Here is a 22,767-nt window from a genome sequence, read left to right as displayed (position 1 = left end):
CTTCAAAACAGGCACGAACAACGTCAACAGAATAGTTATCATTTGAAAAATTAACAATTAAATTATCTATACAGGCACCATTTTGTGTTGATTTTTTAATTGAGCTAAATAAATTTAGTGATCTTAAAAGGTACGAAAAGAAAATAGATTCATTCACGTTTCTTTGAATCAACTAATTCGCTATTAAAATCCCGACAGATTGCTAGTTTAGATTTGTATTTTTAGAGATAAATAAGGGCTTCTTCATATTTTTGAAAAAATAGACTTATGTCACCTCTTGGGGACCGATACAAACTTACAATTATTAATTTAGGTCATTTAATTTAATACAACTTAATTCACAATTCGGCTCTGAAGTAAACTGGCTTAAGTCAATTTCTGAACACTGTTCCATTTCTCACAAAAAAACTTGCACCACCATTCTTTTGGACATTTCTACATAATACATCTGCAACTATGTAGCCCTGAGGAGTTATGATGACTTTACATTGACTAAATCAACAGTGAGCCAATGTTCTAAGAGTCAGATTACATCAATATCATAAATATTCCTGAAATGTTTGTATTTTGGGGTGCTAGTAACAACCTTAGACATTTACATTAAGTAAATCCTGTAATTCAGAACCTTACGTTCTGTAAGTAAAACATCTTTTTAATTCAGAAATAAAATTAAATCACCCTGAGGCTCAGAAATAAAATTAAATCACCTTTTAAAGGTTTGGCATTTACAGTCAAACCTCAATATAAAGGACCGGACAGAAAATTCGTTATATCGAGGTTCACAGACCATCGGTTAAAAAATTGTGAAATTGTATGCTGTACTGTATTTTTATTTTTTTGTTCCAATAAGAATACTGTATTTAAAACAGAAAAACTGTAATAAGTAGCTATGTACTTTGAAAACACATTAAAAGAAAGTTGAAAAGCAAACATGACCTGAACAAAACTTAAAAATCTTACGCTACAGATAGTAAAAAAATACAGTAAAATAAAATACAGTACTCGTACTCTACAGTATTACTAGGCTGAAAATTACGAATTGTTAAGGTTAAATGGCCTAATCTACATTTTGTGTTTCAATGGCATCATAATTGATGCTGTTTTCGCCCTATTTGTCAGAGAAAAAGTCAGTAATAGTAGTCTGCTTAAGTGATGTGACATTGATAATATCCAATGAGCAATCAAATTCAGTTATAGATGTTACCCCACTTTCACTCAAACCACCCTTTTAAAGAAAAAAAAAAAAACACTAGAACACCAATGGCTTCACGAGCCTTATAAATTCGGGTCAGGCATTACACAATCTGGTTCATAGTCATCTTCGGCAGCCACATTTTCATCCGGAACAGAGGTCACAGAAGAAATGATGTCACCGTCCGTCAACTCCCCACACACAGCCACGTCGTCATCAAAAGTAACAGTCTTCGAACTCTGCATCCTTCTCTAGCTCTAATGCTTCTTTGACTGTTTCCCAACCCTCCGCAGTGTTGATTTCTTGTGTAGGAGGCTGGTCTGAATTGTCCTCCTGAGTTGTGACAGTGAATACACTCTTCTTGAAACAATTACAAATTTTAGTTTCTGTAAATTTACTCCACGCTTTTGTGATCATCCACATGGCGTCCAAGACATTGATAATTGTAGGTAAACGGCTTTCCATGTCTCTAAAGAATTGTTGTACAACCTCTTTTCTATAATTTACTTTAAAACTTCTGATAATGCCCTGGTCAAGCAGTTGCAGTTTGGAGGAAGATATTCAACCTTAATGTTACTCAGCCTTGGAATGTCTCCATGAGCCATGCAGTTATCAATGAAAATGAGAACTTTCTTCTTTTTCTTATTCATATCTTTGTTAACACTTCGAAGTCATGCACTGAAAGTGTCACAATTCATCCAAGCCTTTGTATTCACCATGCAGTCTGTAGGAAGTTCATTCACGTTTTTAAAACAACGTAGTTTTTTCGCTTTTCCAATTACTAAAGGCTTTAATTTATGAGTCCCTGTGCAGTTTGCTCCCAGCATAACTGTTAAACGATATTTACAATTTTTTCCACCATGGCATTTATCACCCTTAAATGACAATGTTTTGTCAGGTAAACATTTGAAAAACAATCCAGTTTCATCTGCATTATAGATGTTTTCTGGTTCATATCCCTCGGTTAGCTCAGGAAGTTTGTCTTTCCACTCAGTACAAACACCATCATCGACTTTTGCACTTTCACCGCTCACTTTTCAAAAATAAGTTAATTTAGTTTTTTTTTAAGTTTTCCAACCACCCCTTGCTAGCTCGGAAGTTCTTGTGTCCCAGTTCAAAAGAAAACTGTTGGGCTTTTTCTTGAAGTATAGGTCCACTTATTGCACTATTTTTGTCTCGGCACTGCTTCAACCATTTAAGCACACACTCCTTTAAGTCCTTCAGCTCACACGGCTTTATCTTTCTGATTGTAGAACACAGTACACTTCCGTCATCGAACTTCTTTCTTTTTTAAAATAAATTGTAGCTTAAGTGCTGGGCGGAATGCCAAATTCTTTCGTGATGTCCAATTTTCTTTTTTGTCAGATTGTCTTCATCGCATTTGATAATTTTACGTTTTATAGAGATGAATTTCACTACAAGAGGTTCTAACGAAGAAAAATTCACTATACTGAGAGTGATTTATTTTTTCCAGGATTACTAAAAATTCATTATATTGAGGTTGTGAGTATTCTTTATTCTTGTATTCTTACTTGTTATGTAGAGGTGAAATTTGCATTGTTTCTTATGGAGACTTCTGGGGAATTTAAAAAAATTCGTTGTATCAAGGAATTTGTTATATTGAGATTTGACTGTATTTTATGTGAAAAGTTCTAATGTAAAATTAAATCAGTTATAATAAATATGGCTGTTTCTATATACGTTGAAGTTTTCAAGTTCCATTGTGAATTGAAGAAGAGTATAATTTTGTTTGATTTTAAGGGAAATCAAGTTTCTTACCAAATAGTATTTAAGCAGCCTAAACAAGGTAGGCGGTGGAAGTCAGATGCATTAAACAAACTATTGTTTGAATGAAGATTTAGGTTTACAAATGAAAAAATAAATAACTATCATAAAAAGCTAAGGTAATTGAGGCAGAGTAGTTGTGCATTATTAGGTGCTGCAGTTGCACTGTCAGCAGGTGTTGGTTCATTGCTCCCACCTGTGTGATCTACTCACTCTGTGCTGTACAGCTCCTGTACTTACTTGACTGTATGAATTGGTTTGATACATAACTTATGCTTGTGAATTAGCTATCACTGATTATGTCAGGGCGGTTATTTGTATCTCGATTCGTTAAAAAGCTTTACTTTCTTCTCAAGATAATCGTGTTGGTTATAAATATTAAATGGTGCATTGAAGTTATTTATGAAAAAAGTTCTTGTTCTTGAAGTGGTTTCTGACTAGTAGCTTGACAGTGTCAGTTATTTGTATAATTATTCTGTAAAGTTGTTTCTTGATAAAAATATTATGTTAATTACTTACTAGTGTTCCAAGGTAAGATTTATCTGCAAAGTAATAATAATTTGTTGGGGTATTACCACTTAAAACACTGATTTCTTAGGAGACACTTCTCTAGAGACTAGTCAGTGCGCTATGTTGTTTCTAGTTGCCTTCTAGATACTTTTTATAGTAAAGTATGTTGTAAAATGTGTTAACTCATGGAAATACTCTAACCAAAAATTGTATATTGATCTTTAAAACAAATATTTTACCCATGTAACATAAAATGTTAGGTAGGTATTGACGAAAAGAACTTCATGATAGTTTAAAATATTGTATTTGTTATACCAATAATGACCATAAATTATCAAAATAAACTTGCATACAACTTCAACCTAGACATCTTGAACTTCACAACAACATATTCCTATTATAAGTAACACATCTCATTTGAAGATGTCACAAATACTATGTACATATAGCAGACATGTTCTCACACCTTAACGAGTATAGGACATTTTTACTGTAATAGGATTAGTATTTACAAATCATTATTCAACATTAGTTTGCTAATGGAAAATAAGGTACTGTCATGCTGACAGTTAAATGAGAGTTAATAATGAGTATAACATAAACACGTCTTACTCCGAGCTAAAATATGGAAACGTTTAAAGCGTATCACAACTTGCCATGGAGGTACTACCCGTTCTCTCTGAATCTGATGGAGGATCATTCAGTGTGAGAGAGCTTAATTGGTCCGAGACACAATCTATGTTTACGGCATACCGAATTCCCGCTACTCCCTTCTTAGGTATTGTTGCCAAGTCCCGTTTGATTCGTCTGCGTCGATGAGGCTCGTTGCGGCGTGACTGCACCATTTCGTCAAAGTCTGCTGTGTATAGGAACCCGGCGATGAGAAGTTCACAAGTCCGAGTTCCCGACTTGTACGACGTTTCTAGATCTCGACTTGTGCGTTCGTCATACTGCCACCAACCTACGACAATAGAGATGTAACGATTAAACTTTGACATCAAATAAAAACTCTTCTGACCATTCTGCTTTTACAAGATAAAATTCCTTATCTTAAAAATTATATAGTTGTTTATGAATTTAATAGATTTTAGAATTTTAACATTTCAAAATATGCTTTAGGTGTACTTCAGAAAAAAATCGTTACATCTCTAAATGTAGGCATCTGATTTCAGGTGATAATGACTAAACATTTGTAGTACATAATCATTGATGTTTTAGGATGATGGACTGAAAAAATGTGGTAGACAAAGTAATTTTTTTTTAACTTTCAATACTGGAGTAAATAAACGAAACTGCACTATACCAAATAATGATTGCCTGCCACAATCAACATATTAATAATGTTATCTAAAAAGAAGTTTAGTCTTCACAAAGCAAACCTATAAAGTTATTTAAAAATATCATGTAATGTGGTTCTTATTGTGGGTTCAATCTTTTTATATTCTTCTTTCATACTTTTAATTTATGCTTCTAAGTTCAAAAGTAAACTATCAACTGTCAAATAATGCTATAGCAAAATTTGTAATGGAAGGAGAAAGGGCTCTTAAAGAGGACCAGCAAGACTTATTTATATTGAGTACTAAAAAAAACTAGATATGGCTACAATAAACGGTTTGAAATAGCCAATCCTAATCGAAATATTTCTTATGTACACCTAAAATGTACATTTTATGGATCATGGATTTGGCACATACAGTATCTGTAATCTTATTATTTCAGAAATTAATTTGTCAGTCTTACTGATAAAAACAATAACTCAAACAAACAATTGGTTTTTATTTTCTTATTTCTCCTTTTAAACATTTCTAGCTATCACTTATCACTATAACAAGCACAAACTTTTTATACACTTGAACAAAGTAGCAGAACATGGTTTTTAACGCTTGGAATGTTGTAAGGTACAATTCTCATGAAAGCAGAATAGTCAGACATTATCTGATGCCTGCGACCCCTTTGATGATTACGTTGGCTGCCAGATCACGTTTGATTCTGCGCCGCCGCCAAGGTGTTTCCTTATTGTACTGCACCAGCGCCTGCAGGTCTATAACGTAGAGAGTTCCACAGATCAAAGTCTCTAGCTTGTCCAGTCCAAGCTCTCGCACCTCCTCCAGATCCCGCGTCATGCGGTCGTCAAATTTCCACCATCCTAATACATTACAAACCAGGCCTTTATTGACTAGTTGTCACAGCACAAGACTGTAAAAGTAGCAGATTTCCCATAAGAAGGGCTCTCAATCACTAATTTTATTAGCAGAATAAGTGCCTAGGGTTTTCAGAAAACCAGGATGATATATATCGATATCCATAGTTTTAAAATTGATCTTAATTAGTCTGAAACCACAGACTCAGAGACAGTATATTTTCACCATAAACAATCTTCACACAATTTATAGTACTGAAAAATCAAAAATATTAAAATAGAAAAACATGAGAAATATCACAATATTGATTTAAAAATATATGTATCATAACTAATCTACTTAATTTTCCATGTTAGGGAACCAGTTTCAAAATATAATTTACAACCATAGTTTAACATTTCACATAAATATACTAATCTTCACATACAGCACAAAAATCTTAGAGTCAGGTAAGTACCATGATTATTAGCAGTATTATTGTAATAAAATCATACAACTAAAAAGAGGAATATTTTACACCCTTTTTTAATGTCAATGTGCTGATTTTATAAGCTGTTACAAATTGAAGTAAACGAGTGGCAGAAATCCAAGTAAACAAACTAAACAGAAATTAGCAATTTAACAAACATGCAGATGTCCGTACAATGTGAACATACATGCTTTTTTATACAAATTCATAAACAAACAATAAGTGGTTACTTGTTTTTTCAAATTAAAAAAAATGTCTGTGCCAAACTTCAAACCTTTTGTAGAGGTGGTGCAATTGATTTTGTGCTTTTGGAATATATTCTTTTTTAATTCTCATGTACAATTTATAGCTTTTAAGATACAATGTGAGTCGCTACAATGTTAGACACGACCCTAAAGCACAGCAGAGCAACCGAGCTTCCTACACATAACACAACCATGATAAGAAGGGGTGATTCAATGTGATTATTGAGTTGGCTCCATTTCACCAATTCTGCACCTAATGAGACAAAAAGAACACCTCTTCATTTTGATTTGTACTTGATTTTGTAGTCTGTGTCTGTGATGTCAAAACATTGCAAAGACTTTGTTTTAAGCTTCTTCATTGCAGACTTTCTTTGAATCTCTTCCAGATGGATGTGGATTCCATATTACAGTCAAGTCTGTGACTGCATCAGTTTTCAGACGCTGCAATGAGCTGAAGCTGTAGTGGAGCTAAACTCTAGTGAGAAATTGAAATAATTGAGAAATTGAGACTCATCAAACACAATATTACATAATTTTATCAAATATATGTAAATGTTAGTTCATTTTCATTTCAAATTATTGGAGGAAATTTGCTAACACAACAAAGTTTTAATGTTATGATTCAAAGAAATCTTTTATTTGTAGGTTTAATATCTTACTTCAGATGACGACTTTTGTTACAATAATTCCAAGGAGGTTTTTTTCTGTATGTTCTATTCTTTTTTGTGTGTAATATTGAGGTTCTTGCATTTATATAAAAAATTAAATTTTAAGACACTATAACATCTGTAGAACAGCTTTTTTATATACTGTTTAAACACATTCTTTTTCTTCTGTTCTATATGTCGAATTATTTTGCTAGATATATTTTTCTGTTGTAATCATCCAAATTAGCCTAAAATCACAAATGTAATATTATCCTGATAATATGAAATAAAATATTTGTAAACAACATTAAAAATACATAAGAACACACAAGGTTCAAAAAGTAATGGAATTTTCATAAACAAAATATATTAATCTATCTTAATTTTGTCATCTTCAAAACACTTCCCCACATATTATGCAGTTGTGCTAACGCTTCTTCCAATCCTCAAAACACTTCTCAAACTCGATCTTTGGGATGAACTTTAGCTCTTTCAGTGATGCACCTTTAATGTTATCTATGCATGTACAACAATGGCCCTTTAAGGTTATCTTTATTTTTGGAAATTAAAAAAGTCACACAGAGTCATGTCTGGAGAATATGGATTCTGGGGCATTATTACAGGACTGTTTTTGGCCAAATATTCACGAACAAGCAATGAAGTGTGAGAAGGTGCATTGTCATGGTGCAAAAGCCATGAACTGTTCTGCCACAAATCCGGGTGATTTTTTTGGATTGCTTCACACAAATGGCGTTGAACTTACAGGTGCTCACTGACTATTTAACCCTGTGGCAAGAACTCATGATGCACTATGCCATTAAAATAGAAGAACACAGTGAGCACAACCTTCGTGTAAGACTGCTCTTGTCGAGCCTTTTTCGGTCTTGATACAAGTTCTTTGATCAATTTTTTTAATAAACGAAATATCGCTGATTTTCTAAAACACCTCAGCTGCTACCGCTGAAAATGCAAACAATTAATACAACTGTAAATTTTACTATACTTCAGAAAGATAAGTACCAACATAATAAAAAGTCTTGACAATCAGACTCTCCAAACCCATGAACATTTTTTATAAATATTGCTCACCTTAGAACCATATTATCTTTTTTTTATTATCTACCTTTAAATTTTATACATCAAAGAAAGTCTCTGTGCTACCTTATAAACGGACAAAATTTTTAGGAATAGGAATTTACATAAAGAAGGCTGAAGTGATTTAAATACAGGGAATAGATTAAATTTGCTGAACAAAATATTATTGGCAACAAGCAAATTACTGTTTAACAGATTATCACTCAAACTTAACGTCCCGCAATATTCTGTCTGTGAAAAATTATTCTCCAAATTATCAAAGATACAAGTCTTCATACCCAAGATTGTTATTTGGGGGGTGGTACAAACTATATATTTGATAGTATTCAACCTCGAATTTTTCATGACTAAAACCGGACCTAATAAAACTGTATTTAGCTTAAAAATCATAGGAACACAAGATAAAAATTACCATTTCGGCCTTCGTAAAACCACTGGTAGCCGTCCTCAAACGTTTCTGCTTCTTTCTCATTTTGAGAATCGGGAGCCTGGAGCAAGTCTGGTCTGTCGAGATAGTCTGGTGAAATCTCCTGGCGACACATGGCACAACGTTTGCATTGTTGGGCGATACCCTTGAGACACAGGAAGCAGAAGATGTGACCACAAGGTAGTCGAGCCGGATGGATGCAGGGCTGCAGGCATACAGGACATTCCATTGTGGTTGTGGGGTTCTCTGATGTAGGAGGCATGGGAGTTGTGGTGGACTTGGATGGAGGTACAGTAGATGGAAAGGAAATTGGCGGTTCATCTGTGAAAATAATGCATTATTACTAAAAACAAATGTTTATTGTATAACTGTTCACAATTATATGGGCAAGTTTACAGATAATTATTAATAATTATCTAGAGATTTCTTTGTACCTGATTACGCATTCACTGCGGCAAAAAGTATAATGTGAATTAAATTAACGGATGCAAAAAATGTTGAAGCCTCCTCAAAAAGGTTAAACATTTTTAATAAATATTTTTGTTTCCACTTGAAACACCAGGAAGACTTTCATAAATTGTCAAGACATTTGAAACGAATGTCTGTTTTTGTCCAAGGTCTTTTTGAAACAGTATTAATTTGATATAAAAAGCTAAACACGTTCCATGCTAAATCAGATACAAGTTCTCCTCTATCTTGCAATGATTTAGCAAAATCTGTTTAATTGGGTCTAGCCAGTGGAAATTCGCCAGAACATTGCCTACCAATAAACATCTCACTAAGCAATTGCAAGATACATCATTAAGAGGCTAGTCATTATCCAATTCTTCTACAAATGATCTAAACTGCTGGTTTTGACAATTGAACAAATTAATGTAGTTGACAATTTGGTATTTATTTACAATAGCGTGACCATGGCAGATGGACTTTTTTTCATGGGTTGGGCATTTATAGCCAAGTATTATTATCACAGGTGCATATAAACTGGGGGGAAAACATATTATTGTATTATATTGATGCCTTTCGGGCATTATTGCGTTAAGGAGCAGGGGCATCACGTGATCTGGGATTCAACTTTTACAAGCTCGAGTTAATTTTTTTTCTAAAAGAGCAAGCAGTGCGCAGCGGGCAGGCATCGTTGACAGGATTAACGTACTACTCAACATCATTTCAGTAACTTATCACTTACCTTAATGAACATCCAACACAAAGGTGTGCCATTACCACTACTGAACTAGGAGGTTAAGAATAGACACGGAGGAACAAAATAGTTCAAAATGGCGTCCCTTCTTTATTTGAGAGAGCCGCGGAGTAATACCAAACTTTCAAATATGGATAGTGTTGCCAGAGGTACTGTCAAAAACAGTTTTCAGAGGATTTCAAAAAATCGTAACTCCTTTGATTTTCGTTGCCGACGAATTTTTTCTTCACTATTGTTTTCAGGAAAAATTGTAGTTTTCAGGAAACCTTTCCATGGTCACGTTGTTGTAAATTGATAACGACAATTTTTATAACATCTAGCATAACGTGTGGATATTCAAAGTGCTTTGCTGATAAATGGTTTCTGTGAATAATGCATGCACTAAAAAGAAATCAGGAAATGAATTGTCAAAATTCAAAAGCTCGATATATCCTTGTTTTGTACCTATCATAAATAGTGCAGCGTCACTAGCAACAGTCAAAATGTTATTAATGTACACTGAATATTTTTTTTTAACACTGTCTTTAATGTCGCAGGCACCAGTAGTATCCTTCAATGTAAACATATATAAGAGCTGTTTAACCATCTTAAAGTCATTTGATACATATCTCATAAATATGGCAAGTAAATTGTGGGTTATCTTTAATATCTGTAGATACATCGAAAGCTACACCCTAATGTTGAACAGTTACTTAGTTTTTGTTGTAAATTACTCAAAATCCGGTTACAAATTCCAGTTAAGGAAGCTATGTTTTTTCCATAATAAGTAAAATAATTTAAATTATGAAATACAACTGATGAGTAAACTGAATTGAAATAAGATTCATACTTAAGAAAATTATACAGCATAAGTTATAATATAGTTTATTTTAGGAACAAAGAAGAAACGAACACCACTGTTTTGCCCGCTATTAGTCAATAATGAAACACATAATTTTAATTTTAAATGTATTTCTAAACAATTTTACTTTGAATTAATTTTGAGCAAACTGAATTAAGTTTTATGCTTTTAAAATTGTATTATGGTGAAGCTATACCTTTATATGTAAAATAAATGTATTGTTTCAGATTGCATAAAATAACTAAACTATATTCAAACATTTGAGCAGCGTATTAATTAAGATTACTTTAGCCAATCTGAAATGGCATTTCTGCAGGTACTGATGCCGTCAAAAGTAAATTCATTAATAATTAAAAGTCATAGTTTGTTTGATTTCAAATAAAATAGTACACGATTTTTCATTATATTCATAACCAAATTTAGAATGATGAAAAGTCTTTACGTAATGTTTGTTCTTACTTTTCTTTTTCTTTTCTAGTTTTCATCTTGTCAATACAAACTAGACAATTTGGATTTAAAGGAGCAAGGTCATTATATTGTAACATATTAAAACATTGCTCAGCGTTTATAAAATATTTGAGCCAATATCTCCATATTCATCGCCATTGTGCCTGTCCTTGTCACTAGCCTTCTCCTACATAAACGAAATAATAACAGCTGGTAATTACAACACTAGCAACAGGGTAATTCCATGTCAGTTCAACCAGGCCATCTCACCCACCATCTCAGATTTTGATGAAAACTTGGCTTGTTTGTTCTACCCATGAAGATAAGTCACCATGCCAAATTTTAACACTCTACCTCTTTACCGTTCCCTTTTTATAGCCTTTCAAAGTTTTGCATTTCCACAAATTCTAACCTATGGATATCGCAAAATGAAGGACGCTTACGTTTCGAAAATAATTTGTAACTTTTTTATTTACCATTAAATTCTCCATGAAAATTTATAGGCTTATTCTTAAAACAATGAAGATTCTAGAAAAAAATACCTTAAACCTCTAAGTTAAACCTACTAGGACTGAAAAAAAAATATTTTGTTTGCAATCTTTGTATTTTTTTTAAACGAAGACATAGTTTAGCGTTACATTAAATATCGTCTAAAGGGTATGTGATAATCACAAAAACTTTTTTTTCTAAATAATCCTTACTAAATGGGCTATCAAATGATGAAAAAATATTAATGGGGTTTTGACACCTTTGTTGTGTTTTATTACATTAAATAATAGGTTTCCAATTTATTTTTTCCGCCCAATTATACTGAGCAATAAGGATTTCCAGGGATTATAATGATCTCTAGGCTTGCATTATTATTCAGGATATCTGAAGGTATATTTTATTATTCAATTCATAACATCATATTTTAACCTGAATCATCATGTTCAAAGAACTTAATTTCAAACAAACTCAAAAATTAAAAATAAACAATAGGTGTTAACTTACCTATATTAACTATTAATATTTCCAACATCTTAATTACATTCCAAATTTTTACAGGAAAAACATTTAATGGAGTTTTGAAAATTTTCTCTTCAATTGAGCTGACACATTTTTCTGGAAACCTATAGGTTCTTCCGGTCGAAATGTAAGGAGGATCAACAATTGCAAGTACATGAGGTATCGGCACGGGGCAAATGTCCTCTAAGCTTTGGCCAATGAAATGATGGTGATGGCCCTGCAGGATGCATAAATTTAACAGTCACATCACCTTCTTCTTTATTCACTTCAGTTATGTGATTCTAAAGTACTATAGATCATATTTACAAGCCACGTAGCATGATGGATTACAAATTTTCTTCTGTCACAAATGATGTTGATTTAATCCTCAAGTTAAACGTCAGGGCAGGTTTTCTCATCGGAACTGATCCTCCTTGCTTCCAAGTTCCCTGAACTGTCTATCGGATTAAAGTTATGGAAGCTTCTGGTTCCATGGACTGTTTGTACGTCCTCAAAGCGTTCTAAGTCAGAACGTGTTTTTTAAGCGTATCATCTATTGAAATAAAACAAAAAATTAATCTTTTGTAATGTTTGATTTACAAACTCATACAAATGTGATGGAGACAGAATCTAATTACCAAGAGGTCTCTGAAGACTTTCCTTTCTTGCCAACCTTTTCACGGTGCCTCCAATTCCATCGCATTCTGTCTTCCCATGGCTAGTTGCAAAAAACGACCACTGTGCCTTGATCTTAAAATTCTTGTTCATGGAAGCAGAAGTTGATAAAATTAAATTTATTTTTATATTGGTCTGCACAGCCATCACTGAAGTAGTGAATCTCTGTTACATGTGAATAATTTTCTTTAATGTACTCTGACCACAATTTCTTGAATTTTGTAGACCATAGAAAACATCATGTTTCATGTCATCGGATATTATACAGAGACAAAACTAATCTTTCATTTTCAACACTGCTTATTGGTTAACTATAATAATAGGGTGTACAGTGCAGGAATCAGATGTCCAGTGGTATCCCTGGGCTTCATCCTGGATCGTGGACGAGTAATTTTCACTGAAGTCTAATGACACTACAGGTTTTGGAAAACTTTGATTGCGACAGCAATGAAGGAGTGGGGAACAAGTTTTTCCAATTTAGATGTTAAGGTTTTTAAATATAGCCTTCAATGTTTGCTGTTTGAGTAATCACTTGAGATCTGTCGGTTGAAACCCACTGATTAAATTCAATTGAGTCGTCTTCGTCATAATCTTCAAATTTTGTAAGTAAAAAACTTGTTAGATTTTCCTTTGGTGGGCATAGGCTACAGTGCCTTAACATACATTCTCTATTTTGGTTTTCACATACACCAACATTTTTGTCAGGTCTATGTAGTTTTCTTCAAAGTGTGCTGCATGAATTAGTGCTGTGTTCCTGATGAATAGTACGAATAGATATTATGTTTTTTAAAAAACAAGGAAAAACCCAACTAAATGTGTTATTATTAAATTTTGTACTGTTTTAAAGTTAAACCTTGGTTTAGTAGAATGTCTGCTATTTATCAAATTCCAGTAAAAAAAAAAAAAAAAAAAATACTTCTAGGACATGGTAAAATCTGTAAAACCGAAATCTTACAACTTATATTTGACATAACATACAACACAACAAAGGTGTCAAAACCCCATTAATATTTTTTTCATCATTTAATAGCCCAATTTAGTAAGGATTATTTAGAAAAAAAAGTTTTTGTGATTATCACATACCCTTTCGACGATATTTAATGTAACGCTAAACTAAGTCTTCGTTTAAAAAAAATACAAAAGTTACAAACAAAATATTTTTTTCAGCCCTAGTAGGTTAACTTAGAGGTTTAAGGTATTTTTTTTCTAGAATCTTCATTGTTTTAAGAATAAGCCTATAAATTTTTCATGGAGATTTAATGGTAAATAAAAAAGTTACAAATTATTTTCGAAACGTAAGCGTCCTTCATTTTGCGATATCCATAGGTTAGAATTTGTGGAAATGCAAAACTTTGAAAGGCTATAAAAAGGGAACGGTAAGAGTTAGAGTGTTAAAATTTGGCATGGTGACTTATCTTCATGGGTAGAACAAACAAGCCAAGTTTCATCAAAATCTGAGATGGTGGGTGAGAAAGTGATTTTTCTTTGGTTGAATTGATGTGGAATGACCCAACATTTAGTAATGACGTCACTAGTCTAAATAAAGAAAGTTGGCAATGAATATCTAGAGATCAAATGTCGTATTCGATAGTATCGATATTTAAAATTGAGGGTACGGTCCAATAAGCGGACCCGGTTTTTTATATCGAAGAATATAATCATCGATACCTAATATTCGCATATCGAATCATAGACTATCAATCGATATAAAAGTAATAACAATCATATGTTTAAATTAAAATGTGAATTTAATGATAACAAATAATAAATGAACATAACCAAAATCAGGGAAACTCATAACTTTAACTAAATGAAACAGAACGGAAACGTTTTTACTAAAGTTGTGTCCACCATTACCTTCTTTTTTTGCATCTGAAGACGACCATGTTAGCTCCTCTGACAGTTACATTTGTTACCTTTCCACAAATATCACATAATGGATTCTTAGGTACTAACCCAACATCCTGAAGCCATAAAATCATATTTTATCGTCTTTTAAAGCAATTTCGTGAAGCTTCCTAAGATTGACGGCCATTTTAATACACAATGTTACGTGAAATTTAAAATATTACCTTAATTGTATATTTGAAAGTGTTTACAGCTGTTCATACAGATTATTTAAGTTGTTAAAAATAATTCATCAGTATCGATTGATTATATCGATGGTTATGATTAAGTAATATCGTTTGCCAATTTCGATATAAAAAACCGGGTCCGCTTATTGGACCCTACCCAAAATTGATAATTAATTAGCCTATGATCCAATTGTGCTGGTGGCCACTTATTATACTGTAGCCAAGAATTCTCCCAAGGGTTACCAGGAGCCAAACCAAAATGTTGAAGACACCTAAACAAATCTCGTCATTTGTGAGAAATATCTCGTATATTTTCCTCATATTCATTGCCACTTTGAAAGTCTCAAAATATTAGTCACCCTTGCTGTTTATTTTTCACATTAAAATTACTGTAACTAATAAGTTGAATTGATATGCTAAGTTAAATAAAATGTAGTATTGAATTATTCCTTCAGATAAAAACATTGAACCATTCGCTAAAATTACCAATAACAAAAATATTTGCAGGGTTTATAAGCCGCTTATTTTCTACCCTAGGTATTAATTTAATCAGTAATCTTAAATACTTTCCTAGCTAAAAGTTCTGATAATAACAGTTTATAAAGTCCAAGATCATTTTAGTAGGAGTCCCTAAACTGTTTTTTACCAAATATAATACCACTAAATGTTAACCTTTACATTTTAGCCTAGACTACATTTCAACTGATCTTTTTATACATACATCAAAATAACATTGCACATTAAACTTACTATCTTCATTTGAGTCGCTTGAAGAATCCGATATTTCTATTTCAACAGGTTTTGATTTCTTTGCTCTTCTTTTATAAAGATATCTTCCTCCACTGGAACCAGCTTTCCTCCCGTCAGCCATTTTATTTTAAAAATTAGTCCTGTTTTAATCCCCTCCTTAATGTCCCTCTACAACAAGAAGAAATAAAAATTGAATAAATTAAATTTACTTTGTAGTTTTAAGGAAAATTTCTTACTAATTAGCAAAAAGAAAAATATAACTAATTCTCAGTGGCCATGACAATTACACATTGATTTAGGTTTTGACTGTTATGGTGTTTTCATTTTGACAACTGTCATAATTTTTTTTGCTTGGTATTCATATGACGAAGCCACCTGTATTTTATCTTCTAAAGTTAAATCTCACACACACACACACACACACACACACACACACACACACACACACACACACACACACACACACGCATGCATATACATTAGAGTGGCTCAAAAGCTCAAATGTTAGAAAACGTATTCCCCATATTCATGTCCTTGTTCCATTTGGCATTATATAATATATAAATAATTTTTAGGCGAATAGGTCAATATTTAGAGGTCCCTACGATTTCACACTATAAAGAACAAAAGTGCCTTCTTTGCCGTTAGAAACTGTTTTCTGTGTAGTGATACTAACTGAAGAAGGTAATGAAACAACTGTTCTTCATTTTTTGTTATAGAAGAATTCAATGTGTATGTTTGAATCACAGCAATCTCTCTTTCAGCACAGTAGTTCACTATTTTAATGTTCTGTGCTTTCTCTTGAGAATCGATAAAGTTCGGATCATTAGGCTACAACACAGGGTCCTTGAAAAAGAAAGAAGAGGCTTTTCTTTACCATTTTTGTACATTTTTCTTTAGTCTCTTAAGGGCCTTAGGCTTTGATGGGTGCTGTAGGTTTTTAACCATCACAATTATTTTGGTGTTGATACTGACGCGGGAATCAAAAAGTACTAATCCAATCAAGTGTTCGGAAAAAACCATAGGTGGAGTTTAAATGCTACTAAAGCGACATTCCTAACAATGCAGTTAGGATATGTTTCAACTTGCTTTAAAAGAAGCAACGTCATTTATAACTACCTTCTTAGCTTTGGGCGCCTCGTTCCAAATGCCGCCCATAGATTATTGCTACAAACAAGTTGACCTCAGTGATTCCCTTCTTTTCTTTAGATGTAAGGGTAAACTGATCCTTAAATAAATCTATTTTGAGACAATAAATAGCCTTAGCCATCTAACGTGCATTATGCAAACCACCTAGGGCTCGGAACTTTATTTTCGATTCTAAAATTGTATCACTAAGAAAAACATTACACAACTGTAGACGCTCTAAGTAGTCAATCTCGAGGCAGCTTTCACTGATTTTAACTCTAAAATAGCACCATATTTTTTCTGAGATATTTTGTTTTGTCATTGGCTTAAAACAAATCATTACTACTGGAAAAATTTTCCTTGTCAAACTGAGGCCAGTATTTCTTGAAACGCTAGGCAACATCAGGGCCCTCACTAACTCCAAAAGCTGCCCAAAAAACGAAGTACAGCACAATTTCAAGTACATGTTGACTACATCGAATCCACACAAGGCTAGAATGTAAACTGTCTTCAAGAATGGCACATACACCACTCTTCAACCCTGTATTGGCAGCTGTTGTGTCAAATACTAAAGCACGCACATTTTTCTGGAGTTTCCAATCATCCAGAGCGTTTAGACAAGCTGTAGCTTGTTCCTGTTCAGTCTTTGGGACTCCTATAAGTTTTTCGACCCCGTATCCAGTAACAAGAATCGCCACTCTGTCAACTTTGTCATTGCCCCCCTCCCAAATGTCTGTGAGTAATTTACCATCCCAGTATAAGAATAATGGATCTTCACAACATAAAGTAGGTGAAATTGGTGCAACTAATTAAACCTATTGAAAGCAAGTGTATCGTAATATTTAGCTGGACTGCTTAAAAGTAACCTTTAAACGGTAAATGTATACAAATTTAAAATAAAAACGGAATCTTTCAAATCAAAGGGATCTCTAATCATTCTCCGATTGGGCCAAATGTTTTCTGCTGATTCGGTATGCATAGTGGAACAAAGACAACAATGTGGAGATACATATTTCTCAATAATTGTGGACGACCCCCGAAAATACATACACACATATGAACAAACAAAATAAAATTTATACTCCTATATTAAAACGTAACCTAAAATATTTTATTTACATCTAACCAAATACAACCATTAACAACATTAAAAACGGTTTTTGTACTTATTACAGGTTAAGCCATCTTAAAAGCTCTGAAAAAAATGTAAGTTTACAAATTAATTATGAAATCGAAGTAGAATGTAATAGTACACTGTACACCAGTATACTTAAAGTACAATAAATATTTACATTTCATTTTACATACAAAAATTAAATTACAAGTCAATTTTTTCTTTCTTTCGCCATTAGGATTCAAGTAGTTTTACACATTCGAGAAGGCAAGTATGTGGGATTCAGGACTCATATGCGCATTGCCATTTCCCTTAACAGGAAGTATTATTTCGCTCACGGATTCCAGACAAAATCTTCCCATGGTTCTTTTCTTATTACCCACGCAACAACTGCAGAAGATCCACTCCAAATCGTGGAATATAATTAGTTTTGTTATTGTAACTGTGAGTCTTGCAACGATTGTAACATCCATAACTTCCATTATGAGGATTGCCATTGCCTTGAGCGGTGCAGCACAATAGGTTGAATATTCACTGAGCAATCTGCATAATCTGTTTTAAGAAAGGTTGCTGTAGCAAATGCATCTTTGCTGTCATCGTAACAGTTATACACTATTGAGTTCCTTAGGTATATTTCCATTTCTAGCACCCATCTTGGTATTTTTAGATATTCTAAAATATGAGTGTCTCCAACAACTGTATGAATATTTTACTTATTCATTCTCTCACCTTTTTATCACAGTCACACTTAGTAACCGAACTCTGTTGTATCATTAACTTGCGAAAAAGAGAAATAGGACAAGCTATCTCAATGAGGTCAAAGATTCTATGCGCTGTGGACAATATAGTTCTCCATATAACGAACTTACAGAGTTTCTTCCGCCTTGTCCGTATGCCTAGAGCAGAAGTATATGTTGATTCTAAAAGACTCGGATCTGAGACTTTTCACCCTCTTAAGTCAATCATTTCTTCATCAAAAATATTGTTTGCCCCCTTGATAAATTGTACAACTTCCTGGGGGCTCTGCCAGCTTGTTACACAATTATAAACATAGAAGGCGTTCTGAAAAGAGTTTTTTACTGATTAGTTTGGGCAATGAAGATAAAGTTTTTTTTTAGATTCTGTTCTGTGGATTGATAAATGGTAATCTGAGGACCTTCAGACATATAAGAGTAGTCTAAGTCACTGAAGAAAGCAACACTCACAATCCATAATATAGAAGCTTCCATATAATAATTATAGAATTACTTCAACGTTATTAATAGTAAAGCGCAGTAATCACGGTATTAATCCAAGTGAATCCATTCCAATAACTAAAAAATCGTTTAAAGACAAATGTTCTTTTTTGGCTGAAGCATAAAAGCAGGTCTTACCTGAGTGCTGCTCTTTGATTTGAACTTTGGTCGATGTGGTAATTAGTGCCAATTTTCCCAATCTTAAGCATGCACTTCTTCTATAATCTTCTCTCTAACCACTCATTCTGTACTTCATCATATTTTGCTCTGGACACTGCATTCTCAAGTTTCTTGACAGTTAGCTCCATTTTTGAGACCAACTTGGCCTAACTCGAAATTTATCTGTAGATGTATGTCCTTTAATACATTAAAACCGCACCTCACAATGCCCCCTTTGATTTACCTGCACAGTTTCTAAAATGGTTGAGTGTGTTTAATGCTGCTTCCTCCTTTTACTTTTCTTCTCATATGGATCTTGGATTCCAATAATATCCATAATTTATTCACCCAATCTGAACTCATGAACATGGATATATAAATCATCCTTTTTGGTTTTTGGACCCTTCTTTTTTCGACAACACTGTCTAGCCAAGATACTTTTCAATATCAACAAGACCACAATCCAAAACTATTGTCCTTTCAGTTAATAACGTACAAAAAACATTAGAACATATCAACACTTGTTTTGGGCTACGACTAGTACAGAGGTATTCTATTCCCATAACTTTTATTTATTGTTTATAATAAAAATTGTGTAATTTGGCACCATTTAAGCCTGTAAAATAAAATATTGTTTACTATTTTGTATGGGTGTTACCTCTATGTGACACTGGGCATTGCAGTGAGAAGAGTTTATTGTTATTGTGTTTGCTAAACATATATTTCCTACCACCTAATCACTTATTTAGGGATGTATTCAAGGATAACAATAAGAATACGTCTTATAAAATAAGACTTGTTTTATTCATACAATGAGAAAATTTAAAAACTAACAAAGGTAATAATTTTAATAGTAGACTTAGATTTGTAAAGATTACAAAGAAAACGTTCGTTCTTGGGTTTGGATTTTCTTAGCCTTACATTTTGGCATGGTATGTAAACCAACATTGAATATATAGTCCTACAACACATGTGTGTACATGATTATCGTGCGCTGATGGCATTGGGCATATCTTCTTTGAGAACAGTCTTTACGGAAATGTTCATCAACTTTATCACTTTTGCGATCGACTTCAGAAACTAATTTTCTCTCGAGTGGAGATCCACAGGAGTCATTTTCTTTGATTGCACTCCATATAGCCCACAGTACATATAAAAAACCACTCTCCTAAATCTACATACGTAAGATTTTGCCCAGTCATTATTTTGAAAAGCTGCCAAGCGTTTTGATAGGTTGCATCAAGTCCGAATGCAAATAAAAGAAACCACCATTTCTTCGTCCTTAGATTTTAGAGTAGTTCTGTACTGTAGTGACTGACTGTACATTTTCGTAAAAGCGATCAACACCACTCATACTCGTATACTTGTTACATTTACAAATTATGGCTAGCCATTTTTTGGTGAGTTTACCTTCCACAGCAAAAACTCTGTCTACTTTTGTTAGAGGCCAAACACTGGCATTTGGAAGGTAAGATTACAATAGCATTGTCGTGCCACCTCTCGACTAAATGTTTTCTTGGTCTTGAATGTCGACGAACCACGTTTGTCTTTCTCCATAGCTTTTAGAGTTTCAAGTGGGCATGTATCAGTCCTGTTTTCTTTGATGGTTGGCTCATGTTCCTCCTGTACTCCGTTTTGACAGAGCTTTATGTAGACAAATTGTAAACCTGAACTGTAGATCGAAGCACACGAGAAGGAAGTTGATTCATGTCAGCTTCAGTTCGTTTCCACTGTCCTCTTCTGTGATGTCTCCATATTCAAGAAGAAATGCTGTGGAAATTGAAATTTTCATACGATGGCGTCTAATGAAACAACATGACACATGCATCTACTAGTTCAACTCCTGATAATACTTCAAATAGGTAAGTAAAAATTATGAGTAGTTTATATTTCTAAACTAGAGTGTTCAATTCAAGATATGAATGTATACATTTTCATAAATATTTATAACAGTACTGATTATGAGAAAACAAAAACCTGGTCTCCTTATTTAATATATTGGTAATTATTCATCACTACCTTTTATCTTGATTTGTGGTGAAACTTAGCATGATATATATTTGGTGTAATAACATATATTACTTCGAGACTAGACTATTTGTCACTTGAAACTATAAGGTTCATAACAGAAACTTATAGCATTGGATTTCAGATAGTTTTAATCCAAAAATAACAAGCATACTATACTATTACTTTATAATACACTATATTATATAATATTTGTGTGAAAGCACATTTCCCACAAATACCAAATATAATTTTTTTTGGTGTAGGCTTCTTTAGGTCTAACTACAAAAAACGTGCCAATATGCATTAGTTCAATGTCACAAACTTGTTCAATTTATGTTGAAGCAAATTATACTCAGAAAAATTTATATCTAAATAATTCACTTCATAATTCAAAGAAACACAGAAACCTAACAGGATATGTATACTTCATCTTCCTAACCTATAATTTCCTCTTAATAATTTTAAATTCACAATATCTGGTTCTATATAACATAAAATGTGAGTAATCCAGCAACTAATTGCGATCAATTCTAGATTTTTGAGAAGTATAAAAACTACTCACCTTAATATTAGGCTGTGGTGATGGTCAAGTATTTAATGTGTGGTAGTATTAATATTATATAATAAAAACTTTCAGGAATGTTTGAACCCATTATAGTTAAGACACAAGTACAATTACTTGTATTCAATACATTATTCAACATTATTTAATTAATAAATTCAAGTCAGAACCATAGAGGGTATTAAATACCAGTTACTTTTTTACCCACTGACATTAAAAAGTACGTGTTTTACTATGTTGAAAGTATCAATTAATTATGAATTGTTTAAACAAATTTTTAATTAGTTATGTGTTGAAGTAAATTGCTTAAAATATTGGCGAAATATATTTAAAATGTTTGTTCATTGTATACATTCTTTATTATCATCGGTCATGAATGATCTTAAAGCATGATCATTGTACAATAGTTACAGCAACTCGCCTTCGGCTCGCTGGGGGCTACGCCCCCAGGCCCCCAAAGTAAACGCTTGCAAATTCGGGGATAAGCGGAATTCGGTGACTGGTTAAGTCCGGACATTAAGTAAATGACAAGGGATTTAAAAATTGACCTTTTTCATAGATTTTTTTCCGGATTCGTAAAAACTTTTGACTTTGAGGGCATTTTGCGGTTAAACCGTTAGAGATACGACAAAAAGTGACTGGACCTTTCTTGTTGGAAATTTAATTTTGTCTTTCGATTGTGCCCTCAGATCTGATCTACGACCTATGGTTTAGCCAGAAATGAGCTCGGGAGAAAAGTCTGCACGGGTCAGCTATCTTGAATTGTTTAGTATAAACATAATAAAAACCGACCTCAAGGCAGTATTTTAAGTCGAACAGGGGGTTTAATATCACCAGGAGACTATCTAGTCAAGGCGAGAAATTCCCTGGGTGGGTGATTAATGTTAAGGAGGTTAAGACAAGAGGGGGTTTAATTTCGTCAGGATATTGTCTGGTCATATGAACAAATTCCCAGGGGGGGTTAACGTTACCGGGGGATAAGTCTCCAGGGGGTTATCTGGTCATACCAGGATCTTCCCAGGGGGGGGGGGTTAAGAGATTTGGTGACTGGTAAAATTCGGACATGAGGTCA

General features: G+C 33.3%; 1 protein-coding gene across 2 annotated transcripts; it reads right to left on the bottom strand.

Moving 5' to 3' along the window:
- Positions 1-3,775: 3,775 nt before the first annotated feature.
- Positions 3,776-15,860, bottom strand: LOC124354127 (E3 ubiquitin-protein ligase rnf146-like). Of its 2 annotated transcripts, none has more exons than XM_046804359.1 (3): positions 15,488-15,856; positions 8,497-8,832; positions 3,776-4,448 (listed from the first exon to the last, which is right to left on the bottom strand). In XM_046804359.1, exons 1-3 carry the CDS (start codon positions 15,606-15,608, stop codon positions 4,123-4,125), a joined length of 783 nt encoding a protein of 260 aa, XP_046660315.1. In that variant the 5' UTR covers positions 15,609-15,856; the 3' UTR covers positions 3,776-4,122. The 2 variants fall into 2 exon arrangements, with proteins under 2 accessions (XP_046660315.1, XP_046660316.1); XM_046804360.1 differs by lacking the exon at positions 3,776-4,448 and adding an exon at positions 5,244-5,633 and having other exon boundaries at positions 15,488-15,860.
- Between the last annotated feature and the right edge of the window lie 6,907 nt (positions 15,861-22,767).

The sequence above is a fragment of the Homalodisca vitripennis genome, chromosome 2 (assembly GCF_021130785.1).
Source record: "Homalodisca vitripennis isolate AUS2020 chromosome 2, UT_GWSS_2.1, whole genome shotgun sequence".
In the NCBI taxonomy this organism is placed as follows: domain Eukaryota; kingdom Metazoa; phylum Arthropoda; class Insecta; order Hemiptera; family Cicadellidae; genus Homalodisca; species Homalodisca vitripennis.
This window is presented reverse-complemented; position numbering and strand designations above follow the sequence as displayed.